The sequence below is a fragment of the Aspergillus oryzae genome, chromosome 2 (genome assembly GCF_000184455.2).
Source record: "Aspergillus oryzae RIB40 DNA, chromosome 2".
Lineage (NCBI taxonomy): Eukaryota > Fungi > Ascomycota > Eurotiomycetes > Eurotiales > Aspergillaceae > Aspergillus > Aspergillus oryzae.
Window position 1 is genome coordinate 4,851,574 of NC_036436.1, and position 24,571 is coordinate 4,876,144.

The following is a 24,571-nucleotide window of genomic DNA, read 5'->3' on the forward strand; positions in this document are numbered from 1 at the left end:
AAATGAAATCCATCATAGATCCGCAAGCATCACAGGGTATACAGGTCATTAACATCACTGAGCGGGAAAATGAGCGAGTACAAGAAGAAAGGCAACTACCAACCACCACCGATCTTCCCGGCCAGCTCAACGACGCGGGTAGTATCAATAGGGGCGTCTTTGGGTTTGCCAACATCGCTCTCAACCTCACGATAAGTCGTGTAGACAAGTTTCGAAAGAGGGATATTCATCAGGTTAGACCAATACTCGAAAGCTTCATGGACCCTAGCCTCCCTCTCAGGGATGGTGAGGGGCTGTGCCTGACCGTCCATTTCGCCTTCGGCATCAGACTCTGCCGAGAAATATGCTTCATCGACACGAGCGAGCCAGGCCCGCTGCTCGTGCGGAGTTGGCTTTGATGGATTCTCTACCGCCGTTACGGACTGTGTGCTAGTACTGGCTTCCCTGGCATCTTCGATACGTATCTGCCCTCCCCCATTAGTACAGCCACCGGGACATGCCATAACTTCCACATAAGCAAAATCCGTCCCAGACCCGGCAGAGGCGCTGTTTCTTGAGATTGGTTGTCGCCGATTACCGCCCGCTGAAGCTGCAGGCACTCTAGCCCCTGGAAGTCGTGACACCCGTGCAGGCTTGAGCTTCCGGACAAGATTCTGGATGTTCCTGAAACCATAATAACGAGCGGCTTTCATGAGCGGTTCGCCTCCAGGGGACATAAGTGAATATTCCACAACATCAGCATTTCTCCCCCTTTGGGTCACAATCTCACTTCCGGGATTTTTAGCTTGGAAGGTCTTAAGGACGTGATGAAGGTAACCGCCAGATGTACCGGCCTCCATAGACTGTTCCGACCCATTTTGCTTACGGAACAGGAACGCGTTAAGTGTTTCGTCTGGGAAATGTGGGGTGTATGATGGCGCAAGAGATTTCAGCGGTAATGTAGGGAGAGAAATCCCACGGGACGAAGCCAATGTAAGTAGCTCTCGAGTGGTAATGACACAATCGACATCACGGACAGGCTTGTTGGACTCCGTTAAAGGCACCCCACCGTCAAGCGGGGACCACGACACATCAGTAAGTTCTTCTCGACTGGCCTCAAGCTTTTTATCGAAGCAAGGCATGATCGCGAGATGCCATACACGGGAAGGCGGCACACCCAGAGCTTTGCTCAGCACCGTCTTCAGAAAAGTGCCCGTCAATGCTTGAGGGGACTTCAGTCGAGAAAGGTGGGGGAGTACGAAAGGGTGTGTTTTCTCAGCATAGCAAATCCATCCCGGACAGGCTGATGACAGAACTGGCCGCTTAGGGAGAGTATCTTTTGAAATAGCTCTTGCAGATGGTTCCTTCAATGTCTCGCTGACTTCGTCTGCTGTAAGAACGAGTATTGCGTCACGCATAACGTTGGTATCAACGACCCAACTGAAGCCGCTACCATGTTTTCCTCCAGCACGTAAGCCATGGGGACCACTTAAAAATTGATCGATCATGTATGTCGCTTCCTTTTCTGAGATGCCATAGGTAGCAGCCAAGCTTGCTCTCACTTGAGGGCTAACACTTGCCACGAAAATCCTGCTTTCTCCGTCAAGCGCATCACTACTGCCAGTGTAAGGTCCGTTGTGGTTCTGCGTCAATGGTAATTCGGGATATGCGTCAAGGGTATTGAGGACCTCTGCATGCGATTGCAACGAGATCAGCACCGCTTCAGCAGAGGTAACGCAGCCGGAACAGGCAAGACAGTCGGTCAACGATATCTGTGCTGGGGGAAGGTTTTCAGGCTGAACTTTATCTTCCGTGGTCACTTCGTATGGGTTCTATAAGCAAAAGAAGTTAGTGCCCATCAGGTTTGAATGTGAGGGGAGAGGTATTGAGAATATTGAACATACCTGGGAATTTGATGACTCATTCTTCGGAAGCGTCTCTACCGGTTTGATGCAGGCAACACCTGGAGAGATAAAATCGTTCAAGTCGTCTGCCGATAAAATGGCACTCATTGTGGCGGATGCCGCAGAAGCCCCGCCAGAGGATTATCAAGGGAAGAGATAACGCCACTCGGAGGAGCGCTGCGATGGAGTTTCTAAATTGCTCTTCTAAGACTCAGATCTAATATTTCTAGACTGAAGTCAAAAGGAGCGGATCGGTACGAGTCGTAACCTGAGTCAAAGAGAGAAGGGGAAGAAAAATAGTTATATAGATTGGAGAAGATGGAAAGGCGAATAAATCGTTAGTAATGAATTAACAGTGAGATAGCAGTGCTTTGTCATCCTCCGTGGCGAATCCCAGGCCACGGATTAGAAGAGCACCCCGCGATCGGCGCTGATAAGCTCACCGCCTACCCGCTTCCGCCTGATTGCCCTCGTATTTTGCCGCTCGTTCGTGTTGACAGTGACTCAGGTACAAAAGTGTATCGAGGCTGTGACGTATAAGAAGAGGATCGTCTCCTCTCTAAAGGTGCCACAAGAAAGATTTCTTTGAAAGACTATCTATTTGAGATTGGCCGAAGTAGATTGATTTATTTTGTCTTGTCTACGTACTACATCTACTATCAACTCCACTATCAATATGTCCAGCTCCGAGCCTTCGAAGAACCTCACCGGCTCGAATAGGAGAGCTGTCTTGAGTTTAACTGCAAAGGAAACCAAGGCACTCCTCCCTCAGATCTTGGCTGTGGTTCCCCACGCTCCTCCTACTGGGATTCGTTGCTCGCGGGATACGATGCCGGTGCTGGACTCTAAGTATAGTCCAAATCTCAACACCCAAGTGGAAGTTGTGAATGGCGACGCTTTCAATATAGCTATCAGCCTCACCAGCCCCACGGACACCAAAAGCGTCTGCGTACTGAATCTGGCTAGCGATAAGAGTGCAGGTGGTGGTTGGCTTCGGGGAGCCTTGGCCCAGGAGGAAGAACTTTGTTATCGCAGTAGTCTTAGTTTCACGCTTAAGCTACGATACTACCCTTTACGGAATCACGATGCTATTTACTCCCCAACGGTTATAGTGTTTCGTGAGAATTTCACAGACGGACACAGATTAATGGACCTACAAAGGCCCGAGTCTCTACCCATTGTCAGTGTGGTCAGTATGGCCGCACTGAGGAGGCCGGACGTAGACCGGAGCACACAGCCCCCACGGTACAAACACATCGCGGATCGCGCATTGACGAAGGACAAAATGCGTGTGATTCTCCGTGTTGCAGCCTACAACAAACATCGGAAACTTGTTCTAGGTGCCTTTGGCTGTGGTGCTTTCGATAACCCAAAGGAAGAGGTCGCGAATTGTTGGGCAGAGGTTTTGCAGGAACCGGAGTTTCAAGGATGGTGGGAGAACATAGTGTTTGCGGTTCTGGAAAACACAGGCGATCTCGCCAAAAGCAAGGGAAATTTCAACGTTTTCCACAACAGGTTGCATGGGCTGAGAGTGTAACCGAATTAATGACAGATAATGCAGTGCTCCACTAAGGCATGTCTCATGAAGCGGTAGGTCAATGCTTTGTGAGGAGTTCAGATGTAAAGTACATGATTCAATCATGAGGAATTGTAAGAGCGAAACAGTATCTCAGAGCTCATTTCTTGAGCCGAGCAGAACGCCTTCTCCCAGCCGATGTACCGTCTACTTCGGGTTTCTTCTCGTCGTCGGCTGTCTTGGTCGGTTGGGCTCCTTTTTTTGATCCTGCTTTCTTCGCCTTTGGCTCTTCCTCGCTTGCCTCCGCATCACTTTCAACTTTAGGCACTATTCCTCGCTTCCGTTTATTCTGCGTACCGTCATCCTCAGTCTTGATGTCCTTCGATACAGGACCGGTCTTTTTCTGCACACTTGGGACCACAGCACTTGTCCTACCACCGACAGTAAGGAAGGTAATCTTATCACCATTCGGTAGAGTGGGAGAGGCATTCTTCTTCCCTTTCGACCATCGGTATTTGAACAGCCAATCCTCAGGAAACTTTTCGGAATCTGCTAGCAAATCCACTGAGATTGAGCAGACGTAATGAAGGGCTGAGTGAAGTTCTTTGACTTGATCGTCAGTCAAGGTGTTGCTGTATTGCTCTGGGTGAATTCTTGCATGGTAGAGAATCTCATCTCTATGTGACAGTCAGTTCCCATCCCAAAATCAATCAGCGTTAGTTGGTTACAAACCCCATCCAATTCCCAATCCCGCTTATGTTCGCTTGGTCCAAAAGTAAAGCCTTGACGGGGACCTTTTTGCTCCTTAGCTTGCTCGCCAGCCAGTCTTCTGTCACCGTGTCCTTATCCGCTACAGGGTCTGGGCCGTTCTCTTTGAGGGGGCTGAACTTCCGAATCTGCTCCGCAGGACAGTCCACCAGTCTTATCCTGCCTAGTCTGCGGAAGTCAACAAATGCAGCCTCTGTCTTTGGGTCCTCATCCGTTTCCAGCAAGAACTTCCAGTACTTTGGGGGCCATTCTTTGTCTTGTGGCTTGTCAGTCCGGTAGTAGTATGTATCAGCATTTCGAATTTTCAGCCAGCCTGCCATGCCAAAATGCATTACGACATGCGGCGGCGACGCCATGGCTATCCAGAAGTATTTGCCTTGCTGCCCTGCACCAACGATCTTCTTTCCTTCCATTGCTTTCTGAAATTCCGAGGCACTCGTCCCCGCTTTACCATAGACAATGTCATCATTTTGCGTAGATACCTTGGCGAGGGTCTTGCCGACAAGATGCTGGCGTATGAAATGGACGATACGTGAGACTTCGGCTAGCTCAGGCATGATGTTGATAAAGGTAGATTGCACGCTTGAATGTCCACTCTTAACAAATGTTTATATAGATGGATATCTATCTGGATGGAATGCTAATAAATATCGCTTTCTGATACAATTTAAGATACAATGCAAATGTTGAAAGGACGTTGAAGTTCTCTTACAATGCATGAAACGCGTCACGGGTCACGAAGTCCCGTGATCGAGAGCTATCGATAAGAATCTAGCCGTTTTAGGCAAATACCTTATGATTCCATCCGTTCCATCCAACACCTTCTCTGGGACTCTCACCTGCAGATACTCCTCGACTTAGAGCTAACCGTTATTTATCTCTGCCAGACCCCTTATTTTTCGGTCGCATTGCATCGCAGTACCTGGCTAAAAAAATTTGAGACCATCGCAGGGCTTTGGATACCATTCGATTACTCATCGTGCATCCCCCGCCACTTATCTACTGCTTTGGTGCATCCCTTCAACGTGGTACAATCTGGAGTGGTTCTGGACTGAGAAGGGCAAATCGGGACGGGAGTCTACAAAAGCCGAGAATCCAAAAATGTCTCGGGCAACGTCAACATCGGCTCCCGAACTGAGCCCCCAATTTTGCTTCAATGAGAAATTGCTCCGAGGTATGCCTTAGTGCTAACCACCGTTTAATTATGACAATGGATTCTCAAGCTCATCGACCATTTCCCCGCTTTATAGATTTCCTACGTCTATCCAGATCGACAATAGATGATTCAATTACCCAGAACCTCAATGCTCTGTTCACTCCGTCGCGGGAGGGCTTCGATCCCTCGTCGACTGCGGTACGTCAAACAGATTCAAAAGCTGGGCGTACAATAGACCCTGCCGCTTGTCAGAGTTTCAAAGACAACGTTCTATTCCCCTCATGGCAGACACGGTCAGACGTGCTCAATTACTGCGCCGGCGTCGCTACAAGTCCCGACCCGGACGACCCGGATCTTGTCCTTCGACAGACCGAATCTGCCAGGGACCGAGAGCGAGTCGTCGATGAACGTCTAGACCCGTACTCTGCGCGGTTTTTCCCTCGCGAGGCACGAACCGAGTCACTAGCGAATCTTGTCCGGAGCCAGCGCAGCGTTGAGGAGATCATTCGCGCACGAACATGGGGTCTCGTGACCGAGAGATGCAATGGTTCATCAACAGGCTGGGAAGAAGCGCTCAATAGCTGGCGGGAAAGGAAACAACAATGACCGCAGACAGGAAGGGCTGATGCCAATAGCTCCTTCAATCTTGTGAAGAACTATCTGGGAATATTACGAAAGGCCGATATGTTCTTGGCCTTGCTTATACTGTCATTCAGTCATGATCCAAGATAATGTATATACTCAACGTGTACACTAGTTGCATTTATAAAGCGTTCCGTGATGATGAAATAATGAATCCTAGAGTGCGAAGCCGGTGTCGGTATAAGAAGTAGTATATAGAATCCAGGACAATATTCGTCTCACATACTATTGGCGAAATATGAGCCAGTATAATACATAAGTTGCTCGAACTGGTTGTTGGGCATAGATCCGAATTTAGGGCTGTCGGGGTTCGATTTTATGCACGCAAGCGTTCATCTCGGATAAATTATTATTTCGTCCATTTGCCGTTCTGTCCTCGAGAACCTGCGATCGGGAAGAAACATTGAGCTTGAATCGCAGTGGGCATAACCCCTCTGGGCTGCAACAAGGACCAATTCAGAATTAGTCTATTTGTTACTATTTCTCTGGGAGTTGCGTTGGTCATAGCTTATCACTGCCTAATCGCTCGGTCCCGAAGGAACGATTAAATCACCCCCCGCGCACATCAGCTTCAATCCGTCGACACACAAGTCAACCTACTTGCAGTCCCTCACCTCCTCCGCCTCACACACCACCCATCATGCCACAACCATTGAGCTCTAAGGACGCTTCCTTGTTCCGTCAGGTGGTTCGCCACTATGAAAATAAACAACATAAGAAGGGTGAGTTGCTGTGCGGAATTGAAATGTTCGTGCCAGACAACTAAAAGTTGCTTGTCCTCAATAGGTATCAAGACCGCGGAGCAAATTCTTCGGAAGAACCCCAACCATGGCGATACCCTAGCAATGAAGGCCTTGATTACCAGTAACCTTGGTCAGCAAGAAGAGGCCTTTGCGATGGCTAAGGAAGCTCTCAAGAATGACATGAAATCGCACATCTGTTGGCACGTTTACGGTCTGCTATATCGAGCGGAGAAGAACTATGAGGAGGCAATCAAGGCATACAGATTCGCATTAAGGATCGAACCGGAGTCTCAGCCTATCCAGCGTGACCTTGCCCTCCTTCAGATGCAAATGCGGGATTACCAGGGATATATCCAGAGCCGAACCACCATGCTCCAGGCCCGGCCTGCTTTCCGCCAGAACTGGACGGCTTTGGCTATCGCACATCACTTGGCAGGAGACCTGGAAGAGGCGGAGAAGGTGTTGACGACGTACGAGGAGACCTTGAAGTCCACGCCGCCAGTCTCCGACATGGAGCACTCGGAAGCCGTCCTGTACAAGAATTCGATTATGGCCGAGGCAGGCAAGCTCGAAAAGGCTTTAGAACACCTTGAAACTGTGGGTCACAGGATTACGGATGTGCTGGCCGTCATGGAGATGAAGGCGGACTACCTTCTGCGGCTTGACAGGAAGGCAGAGGCAGAGGTCGCGTACACTGCCCTTCTCGACCGCAACCCCGAAAACTCGATGTATTATGATGCTCTGATCAGAGCTAAGGGTATTCCCGATAATGACCACAAGGCTCTGAAGGCTGTATACGACTCTTGGGTCGAGAAGAACCCTCGTGGTGATGCTCCTCGTCGAATCCCCTTGGACTTCTTGGAGGGTGAGGATTTCAAGCAGGCTGCGGATGCTTACCTGCAGCGTATGCTCAAGAAAGGCGTCCCTTCTCTTTTTGCGAACATCAAATCCCTGTACACCAACACATGGAAGCGTGACACAGTGCAAGAGTTGGTGGAAGGCTACGTTTCCGTACCTCAAACCAACGGTTCTACGGAGGGTGAGGCGAACGGCGACAACAAGGACTTCCTTTCTTCCTCCCATTACTTCCTTGCACAGCACTACAACTATCACCTCAGCCGTAATCTGACCAAGGCCATGGAACATGTCGACAAGGCTATCGAACTGTCTCCTAAGGCCGTAGAATACCAGATGACTAAGGCCAGGATATGGAAGCATTATGGTAACCTCGAGAAAGCGGCAGAGGAAATGGAAAAGGCTAGGCAGCTGGATGAGAAGGACCGTTATATTAACTCCAAGGCCGCCAAGTACCAACTTCGCAATAATGACAACGACAAGGCACTTGAGAACATGAGCAAGTTTACTCGGAATGAGGCTGTCGGTGGTGCGATGGGCGACCTTCACGAAATGCAATGTGTCTGGTATCTGACCGAGGACGGCGAGGCTTATCTGCGCCAGAAGAAACTTGGGCTTGCGCTTAAGCGCTTCCATGGCATCTACAATATCTTCGACACTTGGCAAGAAGACCAGTTTGATTTCCATAGCTTCTCATTGAGGAAGGGCATGGTTAGGGCATATGTTGACATGGTCCGCTGGGAGGATCGCTTGCGCCAGCATCCCTTCTTTACCAGGGCGGCACTTTCTGCCATCAGGGCGTACCTGCTTCTCCACGATCAACCAGACCTCGCTCATGGACCCTTGCCCAACGGTGCCGATGGTGACGCTGACAGCGCTGAGCGGAAGAAGGCTCTCAAGAAGGCCAAGAAGGAGCAAGAGCGACTGGAGAAGATTGAGGCCGACAAGAGAGCGGCAAGGAAAGCAGCAAGCACCAAGGGTGGTGATGGTGAAGTGAAGAAGGAAGACCCTGACCCACTTGGCAACAAGCTTGTTCAGACCCAGGATCCACTCAAAGAGGCAAGCAAGTTCCTGACTCCGCTCTTGGAGTTCAGCCCTAAGAGCATTGAGGCCCAGAATCTTGGATTCGAGGTCTATCTCAGGAGAGGTAAGCACACTAACCCATACGATATCACGGTGACTTCAGCTAACTTGGTTCGCAGGCAAATATGCGCTCGCGCTCAAGTGCCTCTCGGCCGCCCATGCAATTGATGCTTCCAACCCAACCCTTCACATTCAGCTTCTCCGTTTCCGCAAGGCATTGGATGGACTCTCCGAGCCACTGCCACCTCAGGTGGCCGAGGTTGTAAATGCCGAGTTTGAGACTCTGCTCCCGAAGGCTCAGAACCTCGACGAGTGGAACGAGTCTTTCCTCTCGACACACAAGGACAGCGCCCCTCACACACAAGCAGCCCTGACATGCCGACAGCTGCTGAAAGCCGACTCGAAGGCGCAGTGCGAGAAAGATCTCACCGCCACCCTTGACTCGCAAGTTGATAGTATCGAGACCGCTCTTGCTGGCCTGCAATTGTTGGACGAATGGAAAAGCGACCAGGCCGCAAAGGCCGCTTACGCTGAGAAGGCCAAGAGCAAGTGGCCTGAGTCGTCAGTATTCCAGCTGAACTAAGATGAATCCATGGAGAAGAGTACAACCAGTCTCTTTCAATACCTCACAACTGCGGGGAATATTTGCAGTTGGTTTTCCAGACCCGAGTATAGAAGTCAAGAGTTTTACGGCCTAAGAATGCGGGTGGAGTTACACTGCTATAACGATGAAAGAAAAAAGCTCCAGTTTTTCTGATATAAGATTTCAAGCGATCTAAACACGTGGAGATGATGTACCAGTACTAGTATAGTTGAGATTTCACCAGTCGAATTGGGAGCTAACCAGCTAGTCTGTGAAAGGATCAAAAGCAAACTTTCCCTTCATGTTCTTTCATGTTTCTTTCTTGCTCAACCAGGTTGCGTAAAGATATCCTGCATTGCATAGAGCGCGGATAGAGCCAATGTTAACTATTAGACCACTTCTCACAGCATAGCCGAAAGTATAGTTATACCAAGAGGGCAGTTCACCTGATGGAGAGCAATAACAACACATCTTATCCAGTATGTACGAGTAAAAATTTAATGCCGTAACTAGACTAATATACAGTATAGATAGATTTGTTGGTACAGTAGATATGAGATATCCTATGTTCACCATCCCTACCAATGCTGGCGCAAATAAACCAAACACATGTCTATATCCGTTCCATAACCATGCGCAATATCAACTTGAACCGGGGCGTGAATCACTGGTCGTCCTCTCCGTCAATGTTTCCGATAATAGGCTTCCTCTTGAGGGTTTCCTCGTCCTCGCCGTATCCGTATTTGATCCACATGCGCTGCCAGAAAGGAACCGGTGTGGGCCGTTCCTCACCAAGGATGTATTCTGCGCCCTCGGCAATCCGTTGCGAGCGGGCTTCATCTTCGGGGGAAAGGACGTAGCGCTGCATCCGGGCTGCGATGCGGGGATCCAGAACGACAGAGTCCACCCACTCGCGTTCCTTATCAGGGTTCGCCTCGTCCTTCTTGTGCGCGGATTTGTGCCAGTCCTTTTCTTCCTCTTCGAGAAGGGTTTTTTGTTCGTAGTTTCCACCTAAGAGGTTGTCGGAGGCCGGAGCGCCGTCGATACCCGCTGGGGTAAGTTCGGAGTCTGTGCTGAATGAACCGTCGCTGTATGGCCGGGTGGTCGAGGCGAGAACGATGCCAGCAACCTCTCGTCCGACGCTATCAGCGAGGTAGCGTTGGTTCAAGTATCGGTAGATTCTGATAGGAGTGTTCAAGAATCCCAGAATGTGAGGAAATTGGATCGGAACGGAGCCGTCTAAGGACTGTGGGAGAGATCGTGGGAGGCTTTGCGACGAGTAGTCGGCAGGAGTGATGTATGCTGGGGTCGGGCCGGTAGGCTTAGAAGGCTTCTCATCCTTCTTCTCAGGTTCCTCTTTCTTCTCGGAGTTCTCTGCGGTAGGGGTGTCATCTGGAGAGCCATTGGTCTCTGCTCCCTCGGAAGGTGACGGCACATCTGTCGAAAGAGGCGGCTGGGGAGGGTCGAGTGGTCCAAGCCAGCCCTCATGGAGACCTCGGATATACTCTTTCCAGGTATTACGTCCGATAATCAGATCGCCCTTGGGAACTGGTTCCTCTACCACTCCGATCTTCTCCCGGGCATCCGCAACGACCTCTTCAATGCCAGTTTCTTCCACCACAGTGCTTGGCTCGCCAGACTTCCTTCTAAACTTGCGAATTCGCTCCGCAAGCCCGGCCCGAATCTCGCCTTCTCGCCGTCCTTCGATCACCTGGTAGTCCAAAGCCGCGGCGACCAGTATGGGCTTGACATATTCTTTAAAGTGCTCACGGGCAACGCGGAGACCATCGCCAGGAGGGGCCGACAGAAAGACTGTGAGTTTCCGCCGTGTTTGATCAACTGGGAGAGACTCCTTTGAGAGGTGCGCTACCAGGTCACACCATTTTTGTTGTGCGCGCTTCTTCTGTTTGCGGTCATAGACCAGGGCAGCGGTGAAAGAGCCGGTTACTGTGAGAAAGATCATCCAATTGCGGGAAGGAAGTTTGAGACGGAAGTTAGGCATTCCTGGAATAGAATGGTTAGTGCCAATTGACATGAGACATAGGACGCAGTTGGGAACCTACCCATCATTTTCCATACTGGGTTCGGTGCCTTCGTAGGCTTTGCCGCGGTTTGAGTCTGGCCAGAGGCCGCAGCGGAATTGGAAGATTCCGCCATGGTCTCCGAGTGTTGCGGGAAATTTGACTAGATAGGTCACGGAGGAGATTGAAAGGTATGATTAAGGATGTGGATTATAGCCAGATTGGAAATATATAGCACTAGAGAGGAAGTATCCCTTCCGCTTTGATGGGTATCATATAGTCCATTTGCCCAAAAAAAGTTCGGGATCTCTGCGCCGCTCCGTAATCGGAACATGGTTAATCCGACGGAAGAGTGTTTGTTTCTTTTTCTCTCTGCCCAGCATTCTAAAGTACTGTATATATATGTCCCGCGCTTATAGCTACTTTCTCAAAGTAGATCAGTCCGTTCAGTTCAATTCACCTTTGGCAACTCTGGTTGAGGGTTGAAGCGAATTATCAATGACAAAGATGGGGTGCTCCCGTGGCCCACCTGTTTGGGAGATGGATACAGTAGTTCATATTACCTAAGGGGGATTAATGGACTAGTCATCCCTCCAGAAGAAGCATTCATATGGAACTCCGGGCAATAGAGTTGAGACGAAGATCTTCTATTTATAATTAACTCGGGTCGACTATTCCTCACGATCCAAGTCTATCTCATTGAAGACATGGAAACAATAGAAGTATATATGGATGAGTCAGCAGTTGAAGGGGCTTCTACACCAATCGGGGCATTTCGGCGGGTGGGAATCGAAGTGGCGCCAAGCCAGTGAAGAGCCGACCAGGTGCCTGGCAGCCCCAGGCCAATAAAGCCAACCCCCCCTGTTCCGCACTCGTGGCACCAATGGTCAGCCGTATGAAAGGAATGGCTAATGAACCCAAAAGTCCAGACTCCAGTAAAAAAGTTACAGACTTGGACTAGTCGGACAACAGGAGGAGCGACTGGCTCACGCTACTACTCCTGGTCTCACACCACGGGCGTTTCAACTTCTCCCCAGTCTTTCCCCTTCTTTTAGATCTCTTGTCTCTCTTTCCTGTGGTAACAACCCCTTCCTTAACTCATACGGCCAAAGAGTGAGAGAGACCGTAGAAACCCGTGTCTCTCCTTTGTCCGTGGAGTACGGAGTTGTCCACTCCCATCCCACTCCACTAATTGTTCGGCCCTCTTGACTATTTGTCGCACTCGACCTCCTGAGCCACCGCTCCTTTGGGCAATTCCCCTCCCCCTTGAAGGTCTTCACTTCTCATCTCAACCCGCCTCCTGACCAATTTTTAAGACTCCTCATCCGGTACGGTTTAACCACCGGAAGGATTTTGTTTGAAGATGGATCCCAATAATAACCGTCTCCACCTGAACTTCGGGTACAACGAGCGTGGTTTCAATGCGGCGGCCAACAACCGCGCATATCCCACAACTCCTTCCGCTTTCCCTCAGCCGATCTACCAGAACCAAGGCCCTCAGGACTACATGGATGCTCAAAACGGAGCTTACAACCAGGGATATTTCATGGCAAACCCATACCCTCCTCAAGCCGCCTATGCTCAGCAGCACTATGGACAATCAAACTTGCAGTCCCCGCAGCCCGCATATCAATCACGCATGGGATACAGCGCCAACGATGGAACCAACGGCCTCATCCAGCAGTTCTCCAACCAGGACCTGAACTCAAACCGCACTGGCTTCTTCGGTCGCTCTGCCTCTCCTGCTCAGAGACCTCGTACGGCTGGCTCGTCTGCCCCCGGACAGCAACAGCCTGGCCACCTAGCCCCGCCAATGCCTCGCAGCCCCCGTACTCCCGCCGAGAACGAAGAACTCCAACGCTACCCAGAGCGATACTCAGAGAATATCCATAAGCGTGGTAAGGCCGCGAAAGAGCTGGTGAACGTTTTCTTCCACGAGAACATTGAGCGTGCGCGCGATCGTAACATGCGGTAAGTCCCACGTCAAAAGGAGATGAGCAAGGAACTTTTGCATACCGGGACTCGGTCGACTAATATTCGTACTGGAATCAACAGTTCAACGAATCTGGACAAGATGATCCAGGACCCGAGTATCTCCAAGGATGCGAAGCGTCAGGAGGGAGAAACTATTGCGAAGAAGGAGTCGAACTTCCTCCGATTCCTCCGGACCAAGGAGACACCGTCGAACTTCCAGACTATCAAGGTTATTGGAAAGGGTGCATTCGGTGAGGTTAAGCTTGTGCAAAGGAAGACCGACGGCAAGATCTATGCGCTCAAGTCTTTGATCAAGACTGAGATGTTTAAGAAGGATCAGCTGGCTCACGTTCGCGCCGAACGTGATATCTTGGCTGACTCCAAGGATAACCCATGGCTTGTGAAGTTGCACGCTTCGTTCCAGGACTCCGCATACCTCTACCTGTTGATGGAGTTCTTACCTGGTGGTGACCTGATGACCATGTTAATCAAGTACGAAATTTTCTCCGAAGACATTACTAGATTCTACATGGCAGAGATTGTGATGGCTATCGAAGCAGTCCACAAACTAGGCTTCCTTCATCGGTAAGTTGGCCGCTCGTCATTGCTTGTACCATCTCTGTCGTCCCGACTTTCTTTCTTTTGTTTCCTTTTTCCATGCGTTCACTTGTGATTAAATCAATCTACCATATACTAACTGCGACTCGATTACAGTGATATTAAGCCTGACAATATTCTTCTCGACCGTGGTGGTCATGTTAAGCTTACCGATTTCGGTCTCTCGACTGGTGGCAAGAAGACTCACGACAATTCGTACTATCAAAACTTGTTGAAAAATTCTACCTCCAAGGATAAGAACCGTAACTCGGGATACTTTAACGATGCGATTAACCTGACGGTATCAAACCGTGGCCAAATTAATACCTGGAGAAAGTCCCGTCGAGCCATGGCTTATTCAACGGTTGGCACGCCTGACTACATTGCGCCTGAAATCTTCAACGGCCAAGGATATACTTATCTTTGCGATTGGTGGTCAGTCGGTGCCATCATGTTTGAATGTCTTGTGGGATGGCCACCTTTCTGTGCCGAAGACACCACCGATACCTACCGGAAGATCGTGAACTGGAGGGAGTGTCTCTACTTCCCTGAAGAGCTTACTCTTTCCCGCGAATCCGAGGGCTTAATCCGAAGGTACTTACCCCTACCCGCTCTTCACACTTTCTTCACGTACATCGGTCTGACTATTATATACAGCTTCCTTTGTGACGCAGAGCACCGTGTTGGCAACGACGGCGGCCAATTCGGTGGTGCCACACAAATCAAGAACCATCCGTTCTTCCGTGGTGTTGTTTGGGAGCAGCTTCGCAATATTCGTGCTCCATTCGAACCTCGATTGAGCTCCAATATTGACGTGTCATACTTCCCTATTGACGAAATTCCTCAGGAAGATACCAGTGCTATCCATCGTGCTCAGGCCCGTGCCATGCCCGAGGAACAGGAGGCTGAAATGAGCCTTCCGTTTATCGGATACACATACAAGGCATTCAATGCCTTCCAGAACAACTGAGAATCGCACTGATACTCGAGATGATCGATGTATGCAGGATGAGCGCCTCGGAAAGCCGGTCCGCGGGCAGGCTTGCGCGGAAGTATTTCCAGCGGCTCATCTAAGATCTATTCTCGAAATATCTTTGTTCATTTGATTTCATCTAGCGTCTAGCGCATTTGGCATTTCATGTCATTGATAACGACCTGTGCATCTTCCTTACTGTGTTTGCATGTCGCAAGACGACCCCGGCTAGTTGCACACCGTGTCTAGCCTTAAAGAACTACAAACAAGTGCATTATTTGGTTGGAAGTTCAGAGCCTGTGACACCTACAAGTGCGGATCACGAATGACTGGCTACTTTTGTTTCCTCTAGCATGATGCATCAATGCATTTATCAGGAAAAATACCCAAAGTACAACGTTGTACCTTTTACATCTCAGACTAGTTTGCATATAAAATGGTTGGTGGTAATCCCATTAAATGGACTCGGTAATAGGCTTCAATCCTTGTAAATTCCTATGGCACTTAATAATGTGGATGATTGTATCAGGTGAGTCGGAGAAAGAGTAAGATATAGTAATGGACGCCATCGGAAGGCCTGCTCTCGGCCAAATTACAATGGCTGGGGTAACATGAATTTGAATCACATAAAGCTGCAGTAAAAAACAGATCCTCAAACGCCCTATGCACCTCCGTTGAATGGAAAGATATTTTCGTCAACTTTTCCTTCTCATGCACACCCATGCGTAAACACCACTTTAGGCAATTTACACCTTGGGGTCCATCGGTGCCAGACCCGGCACACCACTAAACCTTTCCTCTCGTTCGGTCTTGAACATGATCTGAACCCAGAATTCCTTGCTATCTTCGTCGAACCAAGTCCAGTAGCGACCATCCCTGCGGTCAATCTCCCGAGCCTGAAGCTTGAAACCACACGTCTGATATGGCTCCGCAGCTACGACAAGATACTGGAAGTTCTTGTCTGGGGGGTCATCAACCTTCTGCTCAAATGCCGACATAAACCGTACTCGAGGCTGAACACCCGGTGTAATCTCCTGATACTGCAGCTGAAACAGCAAACCCAGCTGTCGCGTCAATGGATCCCTGATCTTCGTGATCTTGTAACCCGGTCGACCAATCTTGATTGTCTGCTTCTTAACTTGAACGCCCATCGCACCCGGCAGCGTCGACGGATCTTGATTCTTTCCTTCTCTCTGCTCCCTCGCGGCACGTCTAGCCAGGTTCGTCTGATGCTTGCGGCCTTGGGTATGGGCGAGGTAAGAGCCATCGTTTTGGTGAACCGTCAAACACAGACGGCACTCAAAGCTTCCTACATGGTTCTTAAAGAAGTACGGGTCCTTGTCCAGGTCGATCGTCTCAAGAGCGAGCTTGCGAAGACGCTCGCGACGGTCTGCGTTGGTCGCGGATTGCGATGCGACACCACCGCCACCGAATTTGGATCCTGCACGGTTCTTCAACGGTGTTAGCATACAGCACACGCACCGGACAAAACAATCATAGGAGCAGAATATCAACTCACCTGGAAATCCATTCTGATCTGCCTTGGAAAACTTGGGTCCGGTAGTAGGGGACAAGAGCGCGGCGGGTGATAAGCTTCAAAGGGAAATTCTATGGAAATATTATGTCAGCAATCTCGTCGACTGTCATTGGATGAGAGGAACTCTTTGTCCTAATTGACAGCCCATGGGCTTCAAGTCAACTATAGAATGTCCATTGAATGCCTGCGAAAAGGATAGTCTGCACGGAATAGCTTACGATTATGGATTCAACAGGCTGTGTGAATCAACGGCGATCCTATAATGGTGAACTATGCACCATTCGCTACGCGGGGAAAGTTGCAGGTACCACCGGCGAATGGTTAGGCGTGGAATGGGACGACCCAACACGGGGGAAGCACTCTGGAGAGCATCAAGGAGTGAGATATTTTACATGTACAGCATCCATCTCTTACTCTTGACAATTAATCTGTTCTCGGAATTTGTTTCCATATTTCTGCATTTGCTCATACTTATCATAGGCAAAAGCAAAAACCCCACTGCAGGGTCGTTTGTGCGTCCGTCTCGAGCTGCGGACAAACCCAGAAGCTTTCTAGAGGCTCTGCGTGAGAAGTATGCATCTGAGTTTGAAGAGGAAGCCGCCAGGAGAAAGCTTGGTGATGCTGCCTCCGGTGATTCTCTACACAAGCCAATTGCAATCAGCGGCAAGATTGTAGAAGAAGTTGGTTTCGACAAAATCCGAAAACAACTTGCAGAGCTGCAAGAGCTGAAGATCGTTCTCTTAGATGGGCTACGGGTCGCAGGAGTCCTTGCTCATGAGGGTAGCGCAGAGCAATTCCAGTCAGCTTGCAAAGAGATTGAGCAGACCTGCCCTAAGATCGTCGAGCTTGATCTCAGTCGAAATCTTCTGAATCGTTGGCGTGATGTTGCAAGTATATGTGACTCACTCAAGCGCCTAAAAACATTGAAGTTGAAGTAAGTAGCGCTTCACAAGTTTAGTTTATTGTGACTGACACAATGATTAGTGGAAACAGAATGGATCCCCCTGTTGGGGAAGGCTTGAGATTCGAGAGGATTACGGAGCTCCAGTTGGATGACACACTTCTCTCTTGGGATGAGGTATATTGAAGTTACCTGAATCTCATTTTGCATAGACTAACTAGTCATTCACAGATATCAGCTCTCACATATCAATTTTCGTCCCTAACTACTTTAATCGCCTCGGCTAATCAGATTTCATATATCTCATCACCCCTCTCGAGCACAATCACAACATTAACCTTGGAGGATAATGAAATCTCCTCTCTATCTTCCCTCAGACAACTCGTGTCCCTGGATAGTTTGAGCTGCCTTTCACTACGCGGAAATCGAATTAATAAGATTTATGAATCCAGTCCAGACGAAGCATCCCCTCTACGGTTCTCAAAAAACCTTCAGTCGGTCGATCTATCCAGGAATAGAATCGACAATTGGCTTTTCGTCAATCAACTGTCACTGGTATTCCCCGGGCTACAAACTCTGCGCATATCTGGGAATCCCCTCCATGACCAATCTGTGGGCCCATCAATAGTCACTGGGTTGCCAGAGAAGACAATGACAATAGACGAGGCCTATATGCTAACTCTTTCTCGAATTGCCTCTTTGAAAATGCTCAACTATGGTACAATAACAGAAAAGGATCGCAGCAATGCAGAGCTCTATTACCTCTCTCTCATTGGCAAGGAATTATCTGCTTTTCCGGAAAGCGCAGCGCGAGAGATCCTCCCAAAGCACCCCAGATACAGTGAACTTTGCGAAATATATGGGGAGCCTGTGATTAGGAGAGCTACAGCGTTGACAGGGTCAGGGGTTGCTGTGAATCCACGGTCTGTTGCTGCGCGATTGTTGAGGATAGCGTTCTGCTTACGCCGAGAACTACCGAACCCAGGCAACTCAGTCATGAATCAAGACAATGCTCTAAAGGAGGAAGTCAAGGTGAAGGAGATACCCCGATCCTTTGATACCTACCAAGTTAAGGCCATTGTTTCTCGTCTGTTTGACCTGGCGCCTTACGAGTTCAGACTGATTTGGGAGACGGACGAGTTGGACCCCGTCAGCAAACAGAATATAGATGATGAGGACGGATGGGACAGCGAAGATGAGAGTATCAATCCATCGGAGCCAAGAAATAGCTCCGCATTCGTCAAAAGAGAGGTTGAGCTTGTGGATGGTACGAGGGATATTGGGTTCTTGTTCCAGTCTGATCTTACTGAGGCGAGGATCAGAGTGGAAGTAGCGACTCAGTCCTACGTTGAACATAGAAATATGTGATTAGAGCCTTCAGCATGGATGATTTACGATAAATATCTTAGTGATACCAGATATAGCATAATTATGTTGATACTTGCACTTCTAACTGAATCAAAAGAGAGTGAATATATTCTTCCATGTGACGGTGACCAACCCCGTGATTACTATATTGGGTTTAGCTCCGATCGCGCCTAGGAAGCATCATTTATCGCCGAGTCGCAAAGTGATATCATTAGCTCTGAAATAATAACTCATCTAACACAATAATATTTCACACGCTCGACGAAGGACAATCCAGCCAAATATGGCAGAACATTGGAAGTCAGCCGTAAGTTTTAAATACACTTTCCAAATTCATTCACATCATTCTCTACACTTTCCCTTGCGACACCAACCAGCTAACAGAATTACAGCCCAGATACTGGTGCAAACAATGCAAGATTTTTATCCGAGATACAGCATTCGAAAGAACCCAACATGAAGCAACGGGCAAGCATCAAGGAAACCTGAAGCGATTCCTCCGGGATATACACCGAGACAACGAGCGCCAACAGCGGGAGACTCAGAGGGCCAAGAGTGAGGTTGAACGACTAAGACAAACTGTATCCGGCAACGCTGCTGGAAAGAGCGGCAATGCAGCTTCCTGGAAACCAGCCGCGCCAGCTCCCCAAGCGTCACCGCGACCAGTTTCTCTGGACGAGAGGAAAAAGCAGATGGCGCAATTGGCGGAGATGGGTGTTGCAATTCCAGACGAGTATCGTGGTGATATGGCCCTAGCTGGGGAGTGGCAGACGGTTTCTGAGAAAGTGATTGGTGCGGATGGAGAGAAGACGGGTCCTTCGCTTGGGGTTCGCAAGCGCAAGCATGAGGGGGATGAAGAAGAAGAGGAGGCTAAACGGGAGGCGGAAAGGTTTGTTAGCAAGGGTTGGGGGTCGAGGACTCGGGAGTATCCTGGTGCGCAGGACGATGCGGATTTGGATGCCCTTTTGGAGTCTACGAAGGATGTCAAGAAAGCAAAGCCTTCGACTGCTGAAGCGACTCCTAAGGAGAATGATAAGGAAGCTGCCGATGTCCCGTCTAAAGGCGAGGGTGACTCTGCAGCTGCAGATTCGGAGCAGATGCCGCAAACTGAAAAGGAACAGTCTGAAGCCGCTGCTGTGCCTCCTGCGCCTATGGCTAAGAGTGAGCCAGAAGAAGCGAGTACAGGCGTCATTTTTAAGAAGCGTAAACCAAAGGTTATGAGAAAATAGACCAACACTGGATATGCTCTATAATTCGTCTACGTTGCGCTGCTTCACGTACCAGATGAGTGGCTCATGCGCAAACTCATGTTGATCTCCTGGTCCACAATCAGTGCATATCTTGACCATGCTTGACCGAGAGGTAAAGTATGATGTTATCTCAGCTATTGCTTAGTGAAAGCCCGCTGAGAAAGGAAAAGAAATGTGCCGGAAATGACTACAGAGCGATACGGCCCTAGTTATGCAATGTGGATGGCTTGTTTACAGAAAGAGTACCGAGTCAATTATAGGTCACGCTCACCTGCTGGGTCAACGTTATTCTCCGCTACTCGTGGATGGATAGGTTTGGCTAACAGAATGGATCCTGGGCGTGGGTTAATCTGAAGAGGGCCCGGGCCTTGCCTATACATACTCGACAGTGGAGTGTATCAAAGCACTGACATCTACTCAAGGGAATTGAGGTTTCTCTTTTCTATATTTATATTCCAAGGGAAATTGTACCAAGGAGAAATAGACATGGTGTGAAAAATGGGTGTGATTCAAGGGACATGATTTGAACATATCGAATTCAGATGGTGGCTACTATTTAATTCTCCGAGATTGATCAGAGTACCTCGTATTGGGTAGTATGGCAGAGAGAACTGTTTTCTTGGGAGAATATTGGTGAATTAGTTTGATGAAATAGTACTATTCAAATGAATTCACAGTATATTCCAACATTGAATGGAAAACAATTAAATGTTGTGTTGTTGTAGGAAAGATCTACTGTTTTTATATAAGAAAAGGAACGTGGTGTTGTTGTATTGCCACTGTCTTGGTCGATTTTTTTTTCTCTTTTCCCCTTCCGTTGCAACTTTTGGGAGCGTTGACAAAAATCCGGGGAGGAGACTTTCTTTCCCTTAAGCTAAGTCTCACTTTTGTCGCGCAACGACCTTATCGCAACTTTCCTCGTCACAACCCACTACAAATGCGGAGACTGTCTGGTCCCGAATTCATAGTTCTGGTGGCATAGTATTTCGGCTCGCTTCTTTTCGCTTATTTGGACCAGTACATGGTAAGTAAACGAGAAAGCTTCGTTTCATCGCTTGTCCCCGGTCACTCGCATCCGAGACACGTCTCTTCCCCTCTGTCAGCCCCGAAAACCTCCAGCCATTCCACTCGCTGCATTTCTGGAGATTTAGCCCTTCACTTTCTGTTTCAGTGTCGCATATGGAGACTGCACCTGGTGATGCGCGGTGGTTGTTCCGTGCTGTGGAACACTGCGGAAGATTTCAATCAGTCGCGTACAATACCCAAAGACATGGGTCACCATAATGTCAATGGCCCTGGCTGAGTGTGATTTCTGGGAAGAGTAACCGTTTATGCTCTACATTTCTCATGGAATAGTGAGATGCATATGGGCCTGCCATAAGCAGACAGTCCTCGCGGTACAACTTCACAAAACATATCCAGCCACTGCTATGCGCAACCCGGAAGAAGCCATGTCTTTTCTGTCTTGCTTTGGAATACCACCGTTCCCACCCCTGAGACTGATGCCTCTGGGCTTAGATACATATTATTGGCGGATTGATTACGCTCAACTTGCGTTGTAATTTGTTGACTAACAGTGCCTTCAAAACCGCAGCTAGAGCGCCGCACTTGTTGACAGGCACACAGCATTTCTGTCTACGGTGAAGGTTATCGACCATCGAGGATATTCTCTTTTTTTACCCTACAGTGAGGGCTTGCGACTGCAAAATAATTTCATCGATTCCGCCCGAGGCCAATCAACACCTGGGATCATTTTCGCGCGACAGCACACTTTCCAAAGATCATACCACAAGGAAAAATGGCGGAGACAGCAGATCCTGCAGGCACACCCGGCGAGCTGCCAAAACAGGCCACCGAGCCAACCGATACGCTGGCTGCACCGACGAGCACCTCTGCCGAATATTCTACGTTTTCAGCTGTAGACGTTTCTCTTCCTCCTATAGATAAATGTCTACCAGCAATGGATACCCCTATAGACACAACGCTCCCACCATTAGACCCGTCAATACCGTCTCTACCGCCAATTGACACATCCTTACCTCCGATAGACACTACCTTGCCAGCTACGGACGGAGGTTTGGGTACAGATACGAATTTCTCGTTTGACGATACGGACCCAAAACCTGATGACGGAGGACTTGGCGGGCCGGTGTCTACTGCACAGGTTTCGGCGACACCTGGTAGTAATATTGGGGAACAACCGGGACCTTCACCTGCCCCCGACTCTTCATGGCAGCTGCCGTCCAATGGTACACATTCGCAACAGCTACCTCCATTGCAGAACCAATCAGCGCAACCGCAATCACAGCCGCAGTATCAGCAGCAGCAGCCGCAGCAGCAGCAACAGCAACATGCACCCCAACAGCAGCATGCGCCATCACAGCAGTATCAACCCCAGCAGCCACAGCAACAGGGTCAAATGCAAGCGCAACCCCAGTCACAGCAATATCAGCAGCAGAGCTCCGACATGTATCACAACCATCAAGCTGGCTCTGCATCGATGAACACACCCTCGATGCAGACAATGGATCATCACTCTTCCCAGGGACAGACGTCGCATGTCCCACAAGCCCCCATTGGATCGCCTATGCCCCCAATGGCTTCAGTAGGCCAATACATGACGGGATACCCGAACAACGTTGGGCAAATGGGAATGAATTCGAGTGCGCAAATGCGATATCAACTACCAGGAGATCCGAACAAGATGCTCTCTGGTGGCAGACACAAGAAGGAGGTCAAGCGCAGAACCAAGACAGGTTGTTTAACATGTCGAAAACGGAGAATTAAGGTACGTGATACGAAATATAAGATCAAGAAGCTGTTTGTCCATTTATTGTTGGATGAGGAACTTTGAGCAACAGGTTGGGGTGGGCGTCGGGGAAGGAAATGTGTTGTGGTCGCTTCGCTTGTGTCGCAAGCTCTGCCTTCGGCTCGCCTGCAAGAAACCCCGCCATTCACGGTGTCGCTTGTTGTTGCCCACTGTTTTCCTCCCCGCCCGACAGCCCAATCCCGTGGCCTTTATTATTGTTTTCTTTCCTTATTTTTTTGCGTGAAAAAATATTCAATACAGTCCGGTGTCATTCTTTTCCCCTCATTCACGCTGACGGTGGGCAATACTTTAGTGCGACGAAGGCCATCCCGTCTGCCGAAACTGCGTCAAAAGTAAACGTGAATGTTTAGGTTACGATCCGGTGTTTAAGCAACAGCCGACTCCTTCTGCTATACAGCCAGCTCCGAACCCACACCCGTCGCTGGTGGTTAACCCGCAAGATCCTTCTACTTCGTCGTCGACACCCACATATCCTGCTGCTCCTCCGGGCTACGTGCCTGCGGTCTCTCAGCCTTTTGCTCCGTCCGAGTCTCCCAGCACGTCCACCGACAGATACGACTACGGCGCGCCCATCGATCCAACATTAGACGGAAACAACTCTTCGAACATGGCCAGTGTACAGAATGCTGTAGAGGGTGGCTTGCAGCCGACTGTCAATCCAGCGAACACCACGACATCGTCGGACCCTACAAGCTTCAGAGGTGCGTTTTTGATCTAAGATTCCTTGGCTTCACGCCCGTTCTTGTGCTTATATTCGGCTTAGTGAAACAAGTCCAAATTAGCGATCTTCTGGCGCTGAGAGGGATTCCTCCTCCCCCACCCCATCCTATCACTACTATTCAACCGAACCGTCTAGAAGAAATCAAAGCCGTCTTCCTTGCCACATATGCTCCTGCCATTGACAAGTTCTTCGAGACGCGTTGGTTCCAGGATACGGCTTTGACTCACCTTTTGGCCAATGCCCAGCTTATGGCCGAGTATTCGGCGTTAATCGAGGCTTTTAACGATCAGAACCTCAGTGATCCGAATGTCATCGCACGGCTAGAAAGCTTTGAAGCGTCCGTGGTTTGGAGTTCTATGACATTGTGTCGTCATGTTATGAATGTATCGAATGGAAGTCATGGCCAGGATTATGATTTACTAGCCGCTTCGAAACGACTGGATGTTATTGAGTCCATGATTACAGGCGAACATCTGGACTCGAATCCCTTATCCCAGTTTCCTCCCAGGGACCCGCCCACAAATCCCCCCGGTCTCTCAGATCAGTTAGCGCAACGATCGCTGGATTTTTGGTGCGCAATTGGCCACTTTCTTACTCTTCATGATAACGAGGCTAGTTCAGCCAAAGAGATTGACGATACTCTTGGCCGTTGCCGCACGCTGTTGGATACGTTTGAAAACCGTGATGTGATCTATTCAATTGCTATCGCGCGTCATCTCGGACAGCGCTGGGCAGATTTTCCGCGCAGCTTCCCGCAGCCCATCACAACGAACGAGAAGGATGCCGGGGCTAAACTCTACGTTGCCCAAAAGTTTCTCGAACAGGAAGCGGGTGGGAAAGGCACCACACAAGTCATCAAACGTATTTGCGGCATGGTGGTGCGTTCCTGGTTCGTATCACGGGAGTAAAAAGTTATCGAGATATGTCTGACTTGCATTTGATGACTCTGGCGTGGATTTTGTAATATGGCAAAAAGAGCCCTCGCACACTGCTGGCGAAGCTTTTTGGGCTTTTTTAACGATGTTTAACTAGACTTGTTCTTTTTGTTTTCGACCCATATCCCTTCACTTCAAGTGACTATATTTTTTTTTTTCTTTATCTTCATCTTGGTTTTCCTTTTATGGAGGACGTCATGGCTCAGGAGTTGATTGCTATTCTTAGTCCTGTCCG

At 49.3% G+C, this 24,571-nt stretch overlaps 11 protein-coding genes across 11 annotated transcripts; 7 read left to right on the plus strand and 4 right to left on the minus strand.

Annotated features, from left to right (window-relative positions):
- Positions 1–95: 95 nt before the first annotated feature.
- nar1 (iron-sulfur cluster assembly protein NAR1) lies at positions 96–1,991 on the minus strand (the record flags this gene model as incomplete). Its single annotated transcript, XM_001820077.3, has 2 exons — positions 96–1,811; positions 1,884–1,991. The coding sequence occupies 2 exons, from the start codon at positions 1,989–1,991 to the stop codon at positions 96–98; spliced, it is 1,824 nt and encodes a 607-aa protein (XP_001820129.1).
- A 568-nt stretch (positions 1,992–2,559) lies between these two features.
- Positions 2,560–3,420, plus strand: AO090003001021 (uncharacterized protein; the record flags this gene model as incomplete). The annotated part of the gene is made up of 1 exon (XM_001820078.1): positions 2,560–3,420. One exon carries the CDS (start codon positions 2,560–2,562, stop codon positions 3,418–3,420), a length of 861 nt encoding a protein of 286 aa, XP_001820130.1.
- Positions 3,421–3,559: 139 nt separating this feature from the next.
- Positions 3,560–4,724, minus strand: AO090003001022 (putative formamidopyrimidine-DNA glycosylase; the record flags this gene model as incomplete). The annotated part of the gene is made up of 2 exons (XM_001820079.3): positions 3,560–4,076; positions 4,132–4,724. 2 exons carry the CDS (start codon positions 4,722–4,724, stop codon positions 3,560–3,562), a joined length of 1,110 nt encoding a protein of 369 aa, XP_001820131.1.
- Positions 4,725–6,605: 1,881 nt separating this feature from the next.
- Positions 6,606–9,425, plus strand: AO090003001023 (peptide alpha-N-acetyltransferase complex A subunit NAT1; the record flags this gene model as incomplete). The annotated part of the gene is made up of 4 exons (XM_023235140.1): positions 6,606–6,687; positions 6,752–8,710; positions 8,766–8,919; positions 9,410–9,425. 4 exons carry the CDS (start codon positions 6,606–6,608, stop codon positions 9,423–9,425), a joined length of 2,211 nt encoding a protein of 736 aa, XP_023090187.1.
- Positions 9,426–9,893: 468 nt separating this feature from the next.
- On the minus strand, positions 9,894–11,231 carry AO090003001024 (Tim22-complex subunit TIM54; the record flags this gene model as incomplete). The annotated part of the gene is made up of 1 exon (XM_001820081.3): positions 9,894–11,231. One exon carries the CDS (start codon positions 11,229–11,231, stop codon positions 9,894–9,896), a length of 1,338 nt encoding a protein of 445 aa, XP_001820133.3.
- Positions 11,232–13,063: 1,832 nt separating this feature from the next.
- Positions 13,064–14,791, plus strand: AO090003001025 (serine/threonine protein kinase CBK1; the record flags this gene model as incomplete). The annotated part of the gene is made up of 4 exons (XM_001820082.3): positions 13,064–13,221; positions 13,306–13,809; positions 13,939–14,415; positions 14,479–14,791. The coding sequence occupies 4 exons, from the start codon at positions 13,064–13,066 to the stop codon at positions 14,789–14,791; spliced, it is 1,452 nt and encodes a 483-aa protein (XP_001820134.3).
- Positions 14,792–15,540: 749 nt separating this feature from the next.
- Positions 15,541–16,325, minus strand: AO090003001026 (spliceosome assembly protein PRP11; the record flags this gene model as incomplete). The annotated part of the gene is made up of 2 exons (XM_001820083.3): positions 15,541–16,245; positions 16,314–16,325. 2 exons carry the CDS (start codon positions 16,323–16,325, stop codon positions 15,541–15,543), a joined length of 717 nt encoding a protein of 238 aa, XP_001820135.1.
- A 228-nt stretch (positions 16,326–16,553) lies between these two features.
- AO090003001027 (putative tubulin-specific chaperone) lies at positions 16,554–18,600 on the plus strand (the record flags this gene model as incomplete). Its single annotated transcript, XM_023235142.1, has 4 exons — positions 16,554–16,725; positions 16,812–17,265; positions 17,316–17,409; positions 17,464–18,600. The coding sequence occupies 4 exons, from the start codon at positions 16,554–16,556 to the stop codon at positions 18,598–18,600; spliced, it is 1,857 nt and encodes a 618-aa protein (XP_023090188.1).
- A 710-nt stretch (positions 18,601–19,310) lies between these two features.
- AO090003001028 (putative formin binding protein) lies at positions 19,311–19,995 on the plus strand (the record flags this gene model as incomplete). Its single annotated transcript, XM_023235143.1, has 2 exons — positions 19,311–19,803; positions 19,985–19,995. 2 exons carry the CDS (start codon positions 19,311–19,313, stop codon positions 19,993–19,995), a joined length of 504 nt encoding a protein of 167 aa, XP_023090189.1.
- A 1,653-nt stretch (positions 19,996–21,648) lies between these two features.
- On the plus strand, positions 21,649–22,903 carry AO090003001030 (uncharacterized protein; the record flags this gene model as incomplete). The annotated part of the gene is made up of 2 exons (XM_023235144.1): positions 21,649–22,638; positions 22,712–22,903. 2 exons carry the CDS (start codon positions 21,649–21,651, stop codon positions 22,901–22,903), a joined length of 1,182 nt encoding a protein of 393 aa, XP_023090190.1.
- A 384-nt stretch (positions 22,904–23,287) lies between these two features.
- Positions 23,288–24,309, plus strand: AO090003001031 (putative C6 finger domain protein; the record flags this gene model as incomplete). The annotated part of the gene is made up of 2 exons (XM_001820086.3): positions 23,288–23,381; positions 23,444–24,309. 2 exons carry the CDS (start codon positions 23,288–23,290, stop codon positions 24,307–24,309), a joined length of 960 nt encoding a protein of 319 aa, XP_001820138.3.
- Between the last annotated feature and the right edge of the window lie 262 nt (positions 24,310–24,571).